This window comes from Bos indicus x Bos taurus, chromosome 22 (genome assembly GCF_003369695.1).
Source record: "Bos indicus x Bos taurus breed Angus x Brahman F1 hybrid chromosome 22, Bos_hybrid_MaternalHap_v2.0, whole genome shotgun sequence".
Taxonomy (NCBI): domain Eukaryota; kingdom Metazoa; phylum Chordata; class Mammalia; order Artiodactyla; family Bovidae; genus Bos; species Bos indicus x Bos taurus.
Genome location: NC_040097.1, coordinates 17,983,007 through 17,998,392, shown reverse-complemented (window position 1 = coordinate 17,998,392; position 15,386 = coordinate 17,983,007). Strand labels below are relative to the sequence as shown.

Genomic DNA, 15,386 nt, shown 5'->3' with positions numbered 1-15,386 from the left:
TTATCTGCGTGCAGGTCTTTGCCTCCTTAGGTAGGTTTATTCCTAGGTATTCTATTTGTTACAGTGGTAAACTGGGATTGTTTCCTTAATATCTCTTTCTGATCTTTCATTGTTAGTTACAGGAATGCAAGAGATTTGTTTATTAATTTTGTATCCTGTGACTTTGTACAAATCATTGATTAGGTCTAGTATTTTCCTGGTGGCATCTTTAGGATTTTCTATATATAGTATCGTGTCATCTGTAAATAGTGACAGTTTTACTACTCTTTTTCCAATGTGGATTGTTTCTTCTCTGATTGCTGTGGCTAGGACTTATCGAATAATGGTGGCATACTTGTCTTATTCCTCATCTTAGAGGAAATGCTTTCAGTTTTTCACCTTTGAGAATGATGTTAGCTGTGGGTTTTTCATATATGATCTTTATTATGTTGAGATAGGCTCTCTCTATGCCACTTTCTAGAGAGTTTTTAATCATAAATGGCTGTTGAATTTTGTCAAAAGCTTTTTCTGTATCTAATGAGATGATCAGTCCTGAAGTACTGCAGCTTCAGGACTAATGCTGAAGCTCCAATACTCTGGCCACCTGACATTAAGAGCTGACTCACTGGAAGAGACCCCGATGCTGGGAGAGACTGAAGGCAGGAGGAGAAGGGGAAGACAGAGGATGAGATGGTTGGATGGCATCACCGACTCGATGGATGTAAGTTTGAGCAAGCTCTGGGAGATGGTGAAGGAGAGGGAAGCCTGGCGTGTTGCAGTTCATGAGGTTGCAGAGAGTCAGACATGACTTAGCATGTCTGAACAACGAGATGATCATATAATCTTTATTCTTCAATTTGCTAATACAGTGTATCACACTGGTTGACTTGCACATATTGAAAACTTCTTGCACCTCCGGGATAAATCCCACTTGGCTATGATGTATGATACTTTTAATATGTTGTTGGAAATGATTGCTAGTATTGAGGATTTTTGCACACGTGTTTATCAGTGATATTGTAAATTTGTGTGTGACGTCTTTGTCTGGTTTTGGTATCAGGGTGATGGTGGTGGACTCACAGAATGAGTTTGGGAGTGTTCCTCCCTCTGCAGCTTTTTGGAACAGTGTGAGAACGAGAGGTGTTACCCCTGCTCTAAATGTTTGATAGATTTCTCCTGTGAAGCCATCTGGTCCTGGACTTTTGTCTGTGGGAAGCTTTCTCATCACAGTTTCAGTACTTGCGACTGGTCTGTTCATATTTTCTATTACTTCCTGTCAAAGAACCAGCTTTTAGTTTCACTGATCATCGGTATTGTTTTCTTTGACTCTATGTCATTTATTTCTGCTCTGATCTTTATTTCTTACCTTCAACTAACTCTGGGTTTGTTTTACTGTTCTTTCTCTAGTTGCTTTGGGTATAAAGCTAGGTTTTTGAGATTTTTCTTGAGGTAAGATGGCGTTGCTCTAGAGGTCTTTCTTAGAACTGCTTTTGCTGCATCCCACAGGTTTTGGATGTTTTCACTGTCATTTGTCTGTGGACATTTTTGTATTTCCTCTTTGATTTCTTCAAGATGCATTGATTGCTTAGTAACATACTTTTTAGCCTCAGTGTATTTGTATTTTTTAACATTTTCCTGTAATTGATTTGTAATACAGTAATTAGATTTGTAATATCAGAATGATTTCTAATACTATAGCATTGTGGTTGGAAAACATGCTTTATGTGACTTCAGTCCCAAGAGGTGATCTATCCTGGAGAATGTTCCATGTGCCCTTGAGAAGAAAGTGTATTGTTTTTGGATGGAATGTTCTATAAGTAACAATTAGGTCTGTCTGATCTAATGTGTCATTTAAAGCCTGGGTGTCCTTAATAACTTTCTGTCCGTCTGATCTGTTTGTGTAAGTAGGGTGTGTCACTGTCAGCTCCCCATTCTATGGCTGTTAGCATTTGCCTTATATACTGAGGTGTTCTTATGTTAGTAGTGAGTGTGTCCGACTCTCGAGACCCCATAGACTGTAGCCTCCCAGGCTCCTCTGTCCATGGGATTCTCCAGGCAAGAATACTGGAGTGGGTTGCCATTTCCTTCTCCAAGGGATCTTCCCAACCCAGGAATCGAACCTGGGTCTCCTGCATTGCAGGCAGATTGTTCACTGACTGAGCTATGTATATTTCAACTGTTATATCTTTTTCTTGAATTGATCTCCTGATCATTATGCATATTCTTTATTGTGTAACAATCTTCATTTTAAAGTCTATTTTGTCTGATATAAATACTGCTATTCCAACTTTCTGTTGATTTCCATTTGCACGAAAACCCTTTTTCCATCCCTTTCCTTTCAGTCTGTATGTGCCTCTCTCACAGATAGCATATGTACAGGTCTTGTTTTTGTATCCATTCAGCCAGTCTGTGTCTTTGGTTGAGGCACTGAGCATATAAATATATATGTTCCTAATGCCATCTTCTTAATTGTTTTGAGTTTGTAGGTTTTTTTCTTCTCTTTATTGTTCTCATCTCTTGTGGTTTAGTGACCATATTTAGTGCTGTGTGTGGGTTGCTTTTTTTCTTGTGTGTGTGTACCTATTGTTTTTTTTTGCTTCATTTCCCATGAGCTTTTGATAAAGCAGTCTACACCCCCCCCCCCCCCCCCCCCCCCCCCCCCGCCCAATACCTTTCCTGGTGGCTCAGACAGTAAAGAATCCACCTGTGATGCAGAGACCTGGGTTCGATCCCTGGGTCAGGAAGATCCCCTGGAGAAGAGAATGGCAACCCACTCCACTGTTCTTGCTTAGAGAATTCCACTGACAGAGGAGCCTGGAGGGCTGCAGTTGCAAAGAGTTGGACATGACTGAGTGACACTCACACTATACATACACATACACACGAAGACACACACACAGACAAGACTGTTTTAAGCTCCTGGTCTCTCAATTTCAAAAGCAGATCTCATTTCCTACAGTTACTGGTTTGCTATCATATTTCCTCTTCGCAGGACTGTGGTTCTTCTTGCTTCTGCTGTGTATCCCCTGCTGAGGGAGATTGGTCCAGAGGCTTGTGCTTCTGTCCCTTGATAGGGGGTTTGGGGATGGTGTGGTGACCAGAAACTGCCCTCTGGTTGTCACTGCCCTGTCAGGGGTGGGGTCTGCTCCCCAGTTGTGGGAGTGGAGCCCCCTAGACAGGACTGGAGCACCGTCACGGGGAGAGAAGCCACTGAGTGTCCCTCCTCAGGAGCTGTTCACCTGTGAGTGAGCTCTGCTGTGCGAACTCAGCAAGCACTCTGTTGCTGGCACTGCTTTTGGCCCCACCATGACTGTGCGAGTGCCAGCAATCGGCCCCGGTGCCCCTCAGGTCCTATGCACCAGGCCCCGGGAGCGGGTCCCCTGACTGAGGTCGCGTCTCGGGACTGCAGTGGCCGTGCACCCGGGCCCGCTGCAGGACCCAGGGAGGCGGTGCAGCCTCCGGCCTGGCCCGACCCCCATGAGTGTGTGTCCACAGAGACCGAAGCTGCAAAAGCCAGACCTGTTCCAGCTGCAGGAGTACAATTCCTTGAGGGGTTTCACAGGCATTCAATTTAGGAAACCAGCGACAGAGGTTGCTCTGGAAGCTCGGCTGTGGTTTCAGTACCCCCCTGCAGCTGTTCCTCCCACTGGACTCTGCTCCAGAGCACACGAGCCCACCAGGCAGGAAGGAGCTGGGGCCCAGGGGATCAAGGCGAGCGGGCCCCCCAGGAGGCGGACAGCTCTCAAACTCCACGTCCCAGCCCCCGTGGGCACCTGTGTCACACTGCGACCACCTGCGTGGCGCTCACCCTGTCCTGACGGCCACAGCCTGGTTGCTGGGCTCTTCTCCAAGCTGGCCTTCTGTCCCAGCCCATCTCCCCACCCTCTGCTGCTTCTCCTCTTCCTCCTCCGACCTCCTGTCTTATCAGGGGATCTTTCTTGTCCTCTTAGGTGTCTGAGGTCCTCTGCTAGCTGCCTCCCAGGTCAGTTAAATCAGAATCCAGGGGGAGGATTCCGGCACTGATATTTATTAAAGTCCCTCGGATGATACAGCCAGGGTTAATATCAACTGATTTAACCAGTACAGTCCCTTGACCTCCCTCAGTCTGGAAATACTTTAAAATGTACAAGCCAGTACTCCGGACAAGGTAATTGCCTCTGTATTGGAGCATATATATGAAGGCTTTACAAGATTCAAAATAGTTTTTTAATATCAGGTCCGTGGGAATATTGACAGTTTCTCATGAGACTTCATTACAGCACAGAAAACAAAATATAGCCATGCTACCAAACAGTTTGTTTCTGGCAACTCACTTTCTCCTCTTTCCCTGATTTTTCTGTATTTTTTTTTTCACTGTCAAATCATTTTCCAGTATAATGAAATCTTAGCCTAATAGGGCTGTTGCCTACTCTTTACCTTTCATGGTCAGAGTAGTGCAGAAATATTAGCCCAAGTGAACACAGTACTTCACTGGAAATCAATGGCACCTGGGAAGAATGTGCACCTACTTTATTAAGACTCTGTTCTCCCTTGTGGCTGTGGTATGTGGATTGTTAAAATTCTAACACAAATGACCAGTACAGTTTTTAAGAAGACTGCGAAAGCTCAATCGGAGACAAGTGGGATACTTTATTACTGTATAATTGCTTTACAGTGTTGTGTGTGTTTCTGCTGTACAACAATGAATCACCATATGTATAATACATCGCCTTCCTTGTGAGCCTCCCTCCCACCCCGCCATCGCACCATCTGGGTCATCACAGAGCAGCAAGCGGAGCTCCCTGTGCTATGCAGTAGCTTCCTGCTAGCCGTTTAATGCATGGTAGTATATGTCAGTCAGTCGATGCTGTCAACTGGAGAAGTGGGGTCTTTTAATAGTGATTACTAATAACACCTAATGAGGTGGCCCCACTCAGAGAGAGGCCCCAGCAGCCGGCACTTACTGAGTCCTCAACTCAGTGCCAGGCACTTACGAGCCAAGCACCACCTCCTTTATTTTGCAACAACCTCATGAAGAAGGGTGCTGATCAACAGCAGCTGTCACACCTACTCAGCACTGCTGTTCTCTAGGAAGCAGTCACACACAGTAAGTAATGAGTGGGCATGGCTGTGTTCCGGAGGGGTTGGGTTTCAGCCAAAGGCTGGAGTTTTGGACTCCTGCTGCAGACACTTGCCCAAGGTTAGGAAGGGGCTGAGCCAACGTTCAGTCCAGGTTCTAATGGCGCCAACGTCATTCCCTCTCACTTTGACAACCAGTGAAGGATATGCATTAGCCACTCAACTTTCTCAATAGGTTCTCTTTGCGGCTCGCTGGCTCCTCAGAGAATTCACCTCTTTTCAGAGATTACCTTATGCTCATCTCGCCTCACATTACTGCCCCCATCACGGCCACCTCCCTGCTCAGGACACCCCAGCAACCTGAGAGACCAGGCCAGAGCAGCCCTGGAAATGAACCCCCCCAGGAAAGCTGGATTTCCCTGGCCTACCTCCTGTGCTTTGTTGAGCAGCCTCTTTTATTCCAGCACTTATGTGAGGCTCTTCTACATGGAGACCTTTTTTTTTTTTTTTAATTGTAACTGGAGGATAATTGCTTTACAATGTTGTAGTTTCTGCCATACATCAACAAGAATCACCCAGCGGTATGCATATGTCCCCTCCCTCTTGAATCTCCCACCCACCCCTCTGGGTTGTCACAGGGCACCGATTTACCTTCTGTGTCACACAGCAGATTCCCACGGGCTATCTATTTTACATATGGTAATGTATATGTTTCAGTGTTACTCTTTAAATTTGTCCCTCCCTCTCCTTCCCCCACTGTGTCTGAGGCCTCTTTTAGTTAAACTAAAGGCAGGATGGATGATCTGCAGCTCTCTAAATCCTGGGACAGGGAGACACACACACCACCCACGGATCTCACACGTGTTTACTGGAATTCAGAACATTAACTGGCACAGGCAGTTTTCCCAGCTTGCAGGTCTGGGCTGAAGAACCAGTAACGTCCTTCAGACTCCGGCCTCAATCACCACACCACCCTGGTCTCAGCAAATCATCATCTGCCACACCTCACCACTGATATGTTTTAAAAGCCTAGAGCTCGTCATTGATTGGACCTGGGGTGCAGGGCTGGCTACATAATTTGCAGGAGGTGGCCCTAATGCTAAAGAACCTGCCTGCCAGTGCAGGAGAGATCAGAGACTGAGTTCTAGCCCCGCGTTGGGAATATCCCCTAGAGGAGGGAATGGCACCCCTCCAGTATTCCGGTCTGGAGAATCCCATGGACAGAGGAGCCTGGCAGGCTACGGTCCATGCGGTCGCCAAGAGTCAGACACGACTGAAGCGACTTAGCTGGCAGTGCAAGCTGAGAACGCAGGACCCGCGAGTAAGCGCATCCTATGTGGGCCGCGCTGGGGTGGGGGACTGGCCCCGGGCAGCCCACTCATTGGCTCGCTGCTGACCTATGGGGTGAAAGGTCCTCAGCCCGGCCAATCGGATGTTTTCCCTCTGGAATTTAACAGGAAAGACAGAGGCTGCCCATTGGAAGGAAAAAAAAGCAAAGTCATATAAAAGACTTCCCAAACCTGCCGACAGGTTCTCCCCACACAGCGGCAAGAATGACCTTCTCAAACCCGATCTTTCTGCCACTTGAAACCACCCGTCCACCCTCACTCCAAACACGGCCCCGCTCCGTCGCCACTCCGGACACACTGTGCCTTTTTGTTTCCTGAACAGACCGAGCTTGTTCAAGGTACATGAGTCACACAGGCTGTTTCCTCTGCCCCGCCAGCCTCCCTCTTTCTTCTCAGCTCTTAAAGGTCAGCTGCCGAGAGGCCCTCCCGCTGCACCTGGCTGAAGGAGGTCCTCCGGTGAGCCCCCTGCGTTTGCTCCTCTCCACGTGCAATCGTTTATTTTTGCCTCCCTCGCAGAATCTCAGCTCTGGGGGAGGCGGAGCCTTGCTTGCGTAGTTCATCTCTACCACCCTACCTGGTAAATTACAGGAACTCCAACATACTGTGGGATAAATGAGTGATTGTGTGATTGTGTACTTTCCCAACGGTCGTTCCTGTTACGCAGGAACCTCTTGGTTTTATTTGTTTGCTTTGAATCTGGGCACACTATTGAATTTCCTCATTAGTTTCAAATGCTTTTCTGTTAATTCATTTGGGAATTCTGGGTATAAATAATGACATCTTACAAAGAAGATATTAACTCTGCCCTCTCCCAAAGTTATATAATTTGTTTTTATTTCCTGTCTCATTGCTTTGGTGCCATAGTTAGTTGATTTCAAGACAGTGTGACTGATGAAAATTATAAAGCTCTGGGCACATACAGGAACTAACAGCAGGACAACTAGCTGAGGAGTGGAAGCACTTATTTTAAGCATGTTGTGATAATAGCCTGTGTTGAAGACAGAGGAAGGAAAGAGAGTGGCTGGCAATTACTCAGATAAAGGATTGGTGAGACTTGATAATGGGAAAAGGCAGAAGAAATGGGGAAAATTCTCCAAACTCCAATCTGAGTCAAGATACTCTCAATGCGTTGGCTCCCAGACAACGTAATCTCAGACTAAGAGAATATCCACCCACATTTTTTAGAGGAGGAAGGAGCTGATACAGCCAACTGTTTGTCTAGTGCCCATTTTTAACTACCACGGTCATTTTTTAAGGCCCCCCAAATTAAGGATACACCTGAAAATCAATAGCCTTATGAAAAAGGAAGTGAGAAAATTAGAATTCTCATTGTAGACATGGTTTTGAGAATGGGAATTGAAGAAAATTGGCAACCATGGCTCTAGGCTCTGACACGGTCTGTCTACATCCAAAATATAACACTTTTCCCAGCATCTTACAAAGGGGGTCTCACTTAGTCATCCTAACAGCACCCCATAGTAGAGCTTTGATGCCCACATTCCCTAACACATCACCTTGCACTTCACAGCCCATCAAACCCTCTCCTCCTGTTTTCTCCACCCCACCCCCCGAACCTGTTACCCACCTCTAGGTTCTTGCACGGACCTCCATCCCAGTCTAGTTTACTTGGAGAACTGCTGTTCATCATGCAGAGAATGGCATCATCCTCTTCCCAGAGGTAGGGAAGAAGTAAAGGCCTGTCCACAGGCAACATGGTGGTTGGTGTCATGAAAGTCACATAATATATATTTTAACCATACTTACCTGTACAGTTCAGACGCACTAAATACATCCACGCTGCTGTGCAACGGGCACCATCATCCATCACCTGAATTTTTCACCTTTGTAATCTGAAACTCTGTCCCCAGCCCCTGGAATCAACCAGTGTACTTTCTGACTCTATGAATTTGACTATTCTAGCTATCACACAGGTAGAATCAAACAGTATATGTCTGCACCTAATGTATATTGGAATGCATTCTTAAGGTTGATATTTTTCCTATAAACAGACTGTACTTCTCTTCCCCCTGTGCTATATACACAGTAGTACAGTAGTGTAAATATGTCTGGGGGGTGAATTGGGAGAGTGGGGTAGGTGCATACACACCGCTGTGGCTGGTGTTTAAAGAGGGGAACCAGAGCCTCGTGTGCGCAGTGCAGACACGCCCCCTTAGCTCCAACGTGGAGCCCTCAGGCCTTAAGGCACTGGTTCCCTGAGACCAACCTCCCTGAGCCTCAGTTTCCTCATCTGTACAACCTCAAAGGTTTCATGATCAATTACCAAGCCAGACACTGCCACGCCTAGTATGTTGTAGAGGCTCTGCCTCAGAAAAACAGGACCCATGAAGAGGTCAGAACCAGGGCCTAAAGTTTCACTCAAAATACTGTATGCAGCTCGTAGCCAGCCTGGGTCACTCTCTAGAGGAATTTTAAGTCTCTCTCACACACACATGCATGCGCACACACCCCCACACACTCTCTTCTCTTACCTTCACCCTCATAGTTGCTTGGTTGAGGGCATTTCAAGGATATGGAGCCCACCTGGAGAGAAGTGAGCCCTTCTGCCAGATTTCAGACGCACTGACATTTCAAGCTACTGTGGTGGAACTGAGGCCATGAAGAAGGCAGACATCTGCATTAAAGATGACAACCAAAAAAAAAAAGATGACAAGCATCCCTTTGTAATTAGACATGGCAGTCCTGGGATTTCACACCCTTCTCTTTGATCTGGAGAAACTGAAAAGCTGGACACGTCTGTGAGGAAACTACAGACAGGAAGATATGGGGTGATGTTTTCTTTACATCACTGCACTTACCAAATTACCTTTAACAAGTACAGATGGCTCTTTTTATATGTCTTTTCTGTCTCTGATACAAGCTCCCTGAGAAACAGAAACTCAAACAGAATTCCTCTTGCAGGAGGGAAAAAAATTTTTTTTCCTCAAAGGTCAAAAACATTTGCATGTGTCAACCCATTACTTTGTGATCCAGTAGCACTTTTCAGCCATGATCCCCAATCCTTACACCCTGGGCACAGGCTATTTCATTCTCACAAATGAGGAAACCTAGGCTCGGAAAGTCAGGTAGCTTCCCCAGGGCTGCTAAGATCCCAACAAACACCAAAAGCCTTGCCCTTCAGCTGTGCCGCGAGAATGGCTGAGGCTGTGTGTGCTCATCTGACCAGCTCACCCGTCCCTGCTGTGTTGTTTCCACAGCCTCCATGTACTCAGAGATCCAGAGGGAGCGGGCCGACATCGGAGGCCTGATGGCCCGGCCAGAACACAGAGAATGGAACCCAGAGCTCATCAAGCCCAAGAAGCTGCTGAACCCCGTGAAGGCCTCCCGGAACCACCAGGAGATGCACCGCGAGCTGCTCATGAACCACAGGAGGTGGGAGAGGAGCCCCCCGCGCTGTGAAAGGCCGGCCTGGTAGCCACCCTGGGGCTGTGAGAGACGGGGCAGGTCTGAGGGTGCCCCGTGTGGTCAGCAGCAGACACCATGGAGGTCCAGAAGCCTCGTAATCCCGCCTAGTCAGCCACAGGTGCCTGCCCTCCACGTGCGTCTGCTACATGGATGCACTGTGCCCAGACCTGGGGGTACACAGAGGAATGGGACCCAGTTCCTGCCCTCACAGAGCAGACAGATGTTTGACCAGATGGTGGGACGGGTGCTTTGAGGGAGGCACGAATGGCCTGCAACCCCAGAGGAGCCACCAGCCTGGGCTCCAAGGACGAAGTGATGCCTCAGGCTAGGGCTCGAAGGGTGGGTGGGAGTCAGCCAGTGTCAGAGGTCGGCACTGGCCACGAGCAGCAGATGGATGAGAATGTGAGAGTGCAGAGGAACTTGGAGGAGCTCAGAGAGACTGAAGAACGTGGGCCTGTGAAGGGTCCCAATGCTGGGTGTCACCGTGGTAGAGGAGGTACGAGTGGAGCAGGCAGGCCAGGAGCATGCAGTGGGCAAGGCTGGCTGGAGGTGTTGGGCCTGGGACTACTGGGTTACTGAGGGACTGTGGTGAAGGGCAGGCTTCCCAGCTGGCACAGTGGTAAAGAACCTGCCTGCCAATGCAGGAGACACAAGAGACCCAGGTTTGATCCCTGGGTCAGGAAGATCCCCTGCAGGAAGAAATGACAACCCACTCCAGTATTCTTATCTGGAAAAATCCCACGGACGGAGAAGCCTGGCGGGCTACAGTCCATGGGGTTGCAAAAAGAGTCACACACGACTGAGGCAACTGAGCATGCATGGGCGAGGGGAGAGGGAGGTTGAGCATCCCTCCCTAGGGTCAGGTTGCAAAGCCTCCGCGGCTCCCTCTAGTGGTCGCTTTTGGTATTGACGCCGGCTGTGATTGTCCTTATTTTCAACTAACATACCGTCCAGCAGATCTCATTTTTTATCCATGTTGTCCTCCTGCCCCTTGGTTACACTAGTCTCTCTGTATCCGCCGGGACTGGTTAGGACCCCCTCCCAACAGAACCCCAAAACTCAAGGCCCTTGTATAAAGTGGCATTGCACAAGCCCGCCCCCGGTATCCACGAATTCAATCTGTGGAAACGGAGGGTTGACTGTGTATTGTAAGTACTTCGTCAAGATCCCTTTTAGAGTCGTCCCTTTTAAAATCACCACAGTTTAAAAAACAGAAGCCTAAAGACAAATCAGGGCAAATGTTTGCAATATAAATGACAAAAATATGTACGTTATCTCTTACAAACCCATAAAGAAAAAATGAACAGAAGATAGGTACAGTTAATTCACAGAACAAATGAAAGCAGCTGGCACCCATCTCCAAGCTGCTCCTCCAGACCCTTCTTGCCTACCAGAGTCTGCAATACAAGAAGACTGGACAGTAAGGAGAAATAGAGGCTCTGAAATACTGTTGACAAAAGTTATAAATTGGATAACCTTTTCTAAGGAGCAGATGGGAACATGTAACCAAAATCTTTGCAGAGAGCCTGACCTAGCAATTCTAGAAACTTACCCTGAGAAAATAACCACTAATATCCTACAGCCTGGTCTCTGCACTCAGACAGGCTGGGGTAGAGATCCTCCTTCAGTCTGTTCACACCTGTGACGTGGACTGGAGTCTCACTCAAGTCCAGGGCCCCCCCCTCCCTGTACGCTGGGACAGTAATGCTTTCCCATCCTGGGCTACCAGACGGCACGAGGTACTGGCTGCTGTCAGTGCAGGCTGCAGCCCCGGGTGCGGGGCGGTGGGAGTCTCCTAACGCCTCCCTCCTCCCCAGGGGCCTGGGCGTGGACAGCAAGCCCGAGCTGCAGCGTGTCCTGGAGCACCGCCGGCGGAACCAGCTCATCAAGAAGAAGAAGGAGGAGCTGGAGGCCAAGCGGCTGCAGTGCCCCTTTGAGCAGGAGCTGCTGAGACGGCAGCAGAGGCTGAACCAGGTGGGTAGGGCCCCCAGACCCAGCCCCTGCTTCCTCCAAGACTACCCGCTGGCCCAGAGAGGCGCTCGGCCTGCAGTCACAGCTGACGAGGCGGAGCCAGACGAGGACTGGACCCAGAGTCCACCCTGGCCTGCGTCCTCACTCGGCCACTCCCTTCGCTGTGTGACTTTGGACCAGTGGTTTCCCCTCTCTGAATGGGTTTTCTCATTGGCCCAATCTATTGCACGCTGATTCCGATTATCTTCTCACAGCTGCCCTGTGAGCCCAGTGGAGTTACCATTTGAGAAATGAGGAACCTAGGGCTCAGCTGAGGTCTGCAATTTGAAGCAGGCTTCCTGGGGAGAACAGTCCCGTGCTCTGTCCCCTCAGCTTCCAAGCTGGTGGCAGAACTGATCCTGGTTGTTTCCCCAGAGAGGACCCTGGGTCCAAACCCGGTGGCTTTTGAGTGGGAATCTCCCTAGCCCACCCACCTCACATCTCTGCTTCTCTCTCCTTCAGCTGGAGAAACCACCAGAAAAGGAAGAGGACCATGCCCCTGAATTCATTAAAGTCAGGGAAAACCTGCGGAGAATCACCACTTTGACCAGTGGAGAGAGGGCGCTGTAGAGCTGGCTCCGGAGCTCCAGCGCCCCGGCAGCCCACCCTGGCCCCTATGCCCTCCAGCCCCACTGTACCTGGCAGCCCTGACCCCCAGACTCGGCTCTGCGGTGTTCATGCTTGCTCCTGGAAAAACGCATCTCCCCAGAGGGCAGCCCCCCACCTGACCCCCAGAAGATGGGGGATCCTGAATGCAGGCTTTTCCCTCTAGCGCTCATCGCTCCTGCTCCCAGAAGCAGCCGCTGCTGAGGGAACTTTCCCCAGGCTCCCTCCTTGAGGGGCTGCTGAGCCCTGCCAAGATGCTTCAGGCAGAGCTGAGAAGGGACAGGTGCCCCTCTGGCTGGACGAGCCGTCCATTCTGCCCAGGCCCCATGGGGCCCTGCTTCTCTGGACAGCCCAGGTCTCAGAGAGCTGCCCTACTGTGGTCTCTGCAGCCAGGTGTGGGGCAGCTAAGCAGAGCATCTTGGGGGCACCTACCCTGAAAGCCTGAGGGGAGAATGGCCTGTCCTCAGGACGGGTGGGGCGGCCCAAGGCCCTCCAAGGTTGACGCACACTAACAAAGACAGCTGCGGATGGTCTGCCAGCCTCTCCCCACCGCTTCACCTTCATTCCCTCCACGCTTTTCTCCCCCGTCCAGACCCTGTACCCACAGCAGCCCAGGGCTGCAGCTGCTCCGCTTCTGGAAGTTAGAACAGCGCTGTGTGAACTTTACTGTGCCTGTGCATTACCAGGGCCCTCTGCTGGAAGACAGCTTCTGATCCCGCAGGCTGGGGTGAGAGCTGAGAATCTTGTTTCTAACAAGCTCCTGGACCGCCGCGCTGAGGCTCACACTGTCCCTGGCAAGGCTGGAGCATCCAGGGGTGGCGAATAAAAGCCCTCCCAGCTCCCGGGACCCCCATCCTGGAGATTCCCATCCGCCTCCACAGCCCCAAGGCGCTCTTTATTTTCCTCCACCCCAGGGGCCCCGGGCCGGGGAACACCCCTAGCTAGGAAATGGTGTTGGTTATGTGACCAGAGATGCATGCAATTCTAGCCAAAAAATTCACAAAACTTTTTTAAAAAGAACCTGTCCCCAAAGCCTACAAAAAGCAAATACATAGTGATTTTCAACAGGCTTTGGAAAACATAAGAAACTAGTCTGAGGCCCCAGCCCCACCCTGACACACTGGTCCTGCTGAGTGCGCTTGAGGCCCACGCCCGACTCGATCTGTCACCGGGGCCAACTCCGTGGGTTCACTCACCCATTCCTTCTGAGAACTCGCCTCCCAGCACGGACCAAATGTTTGCACTTTCGCTCCTGTCCCATATTTAAAGATCTGGAGACCCATCAGGCCTTTTCCTTTTCCCCTGAAGAATAAAACCCCTGCCCCCATAGCTCAGGCGGTAAAGAATCCGCCTGCAATGTGGGAGACCTGGGTTCAATTCCTGGGTCGGGAAGCTCCCCTGGAGAAGGAAATGGCAACCCACTCCAGTGTTCTTGCCTGGAGAATCCCATGGTCACAGGAGCCTGGTGGGCTACAGTTCATGGGATCGCAAGAGTCGGACACGACTTAGTGCTATCTTTCTTTCTTTCTCTGGCTTTGTAAACCCATCGTTCAAGGTAACAGGGCACTAGTAAAAAGGCATTTCCTTTTACCCCCCACCCCGCCCACCAAGACTGCTGGACAGAGCTGCTGCTGGGATGCAGTCTGGTACCTGGACTGAAGATGGGAGGGAAGGGACACCGCCCTGGTGTTACTCCTACCTGGGTGGCTGGAGGGTGACCAGAGACATCATCCTTCTCCTGTGTGAGCTGAGGGGCATGAATGTAGACGTGCTGCGTGTGGGGAGGGAGGGAGGCGCTAAAAGGCTCTTGAATGTGACCATTTTGGTGAGAAGGAGGGAATGCTGTTTTTACATGTCTGTCCGGCAAGAGTCATGCTAAAAATGCACAACCCCTGAGTAAAGACCACCACTTCCCCAAAGAAGTCGCCCCATGTCGTTCAGATGAGTGAGGAGAACGAGACTGAGCCTCTAGGATGGAGCAGCCCCCAAGGGAATGCTTGGGGGTTCACTGTGGGCCCCAAGGTGCTCCACGGGGGCAGCAGGGCACAGAGACAAAGCCCCGGAAGTATCAGAACAGACCGCGAGTACCACGGTGCCCCGGAGCCTGACAGACACCCTTGTTCCCGCCCAGCGCTCCATCCCCACTCCTCTCTGGCCATCTCCCACGGCAGGGGCTGAGTCGGGGCTGCAGACTTAGCGTCTCCCTGGTGCAGCCTCCGCTGCAGCCTGGGGCGACCACGTGACCAGGTATGGCCCACGACATTTACAACAAAGTCTACAGGGGCTCCTGGAAAGCTTGTTTTTCTGACAAAAGAGACAGAGTGGGTAACACGCCCTTGCCCCTCCCTTCTCCCCTGCTTCGTCGAGGCTGAGGTGCCTGGAGCCACAGCAGCCATGTTGCTACCATGAGAAAATGGCCAAGAGAATCTCCAAGACACGGGCCTGACTGTCCTGTGACCAAGCCAATGCCGGCAGCCACCCTCCTCCAGGATTCTTGTAAATACAAATAAATGCCCCTTGTTTAAGCTACTGTTGGTCGGTCTCTATTCTGTGGAAAAACATCCCTAACAGAAGCCCAGCTCTGCGGCCCAGAGTTGCCTGGAGACTGTCCTGAAACTCAGATTCCCCTCTGTCATCAGAAACCGACTGGATCAGGACCCCCAGTGACAGTGGCAGGGACCTGTTTCTGCACCTCTGCCAGGCAGCCTGCACGGCACAGGTCTGCGAACAGGTGTCTGGGCATCACCGACTCACACATCCTAAGTATGTGTCAAGAGGCTGCTCTGTGGCAGGCAACGCGCCACGTGGGGGGGACGCCACCTGCTCGGGCCCCCGCCCCCCACCGCCTGTAACAGAGCAGCTGAAATGCTAAAAATCCTGTTAAAATCTAAGGCAGATCGCGCCGCTCGTCTGGCTCCCAGTTGAGTCCTTCCTGTGACCTAGAAGGCCCTGTGCGTCCTG

At 50.4% G+C, this 15,386-nt stretch overlaps 1 protein-coding gene across 7 annotated transcripts in view; it reads left to right on the top strand.

Moving 5' to 3' along the window:
* The window catches only part of FAM107A (family with sequence similarity 107 member A), a 92,437-nt gene extending 77,483 nt beyond the window's left edge, over window positions 1–14,954 (top strand). For 6 of the 7 annotated variants that reach the window (XM_027522396.1, XM_027522397.1, XM_027522395.1 and 3 more), the window contains 3 exons: window positions 9,602–9,776; window positions 11,627–11,783; window positions 12,282–14,954. In XM_027522396.1, the coding sequence (XP_027378197.1) occupies window positions 9,602–9,776; window positions 11,627–11,783; window positions 12,282–12,389 (440 nt within the window). In that variant the 3' untranslated portion in view covers window positions 12,390–14,954. Of the gene's footprint in view, window positions 1–6,554; window positions 6,725–9,601; window positions 9,777–11,626; window positions 11,784–12,281 lie in introns of those variants that run through there. The other variant, XM_027522402.1, reaches the window with a different exon arrangement.
* The last annotated feature ends 432 nt before the right edge of the window (window positions 14,955–15,386 follow it).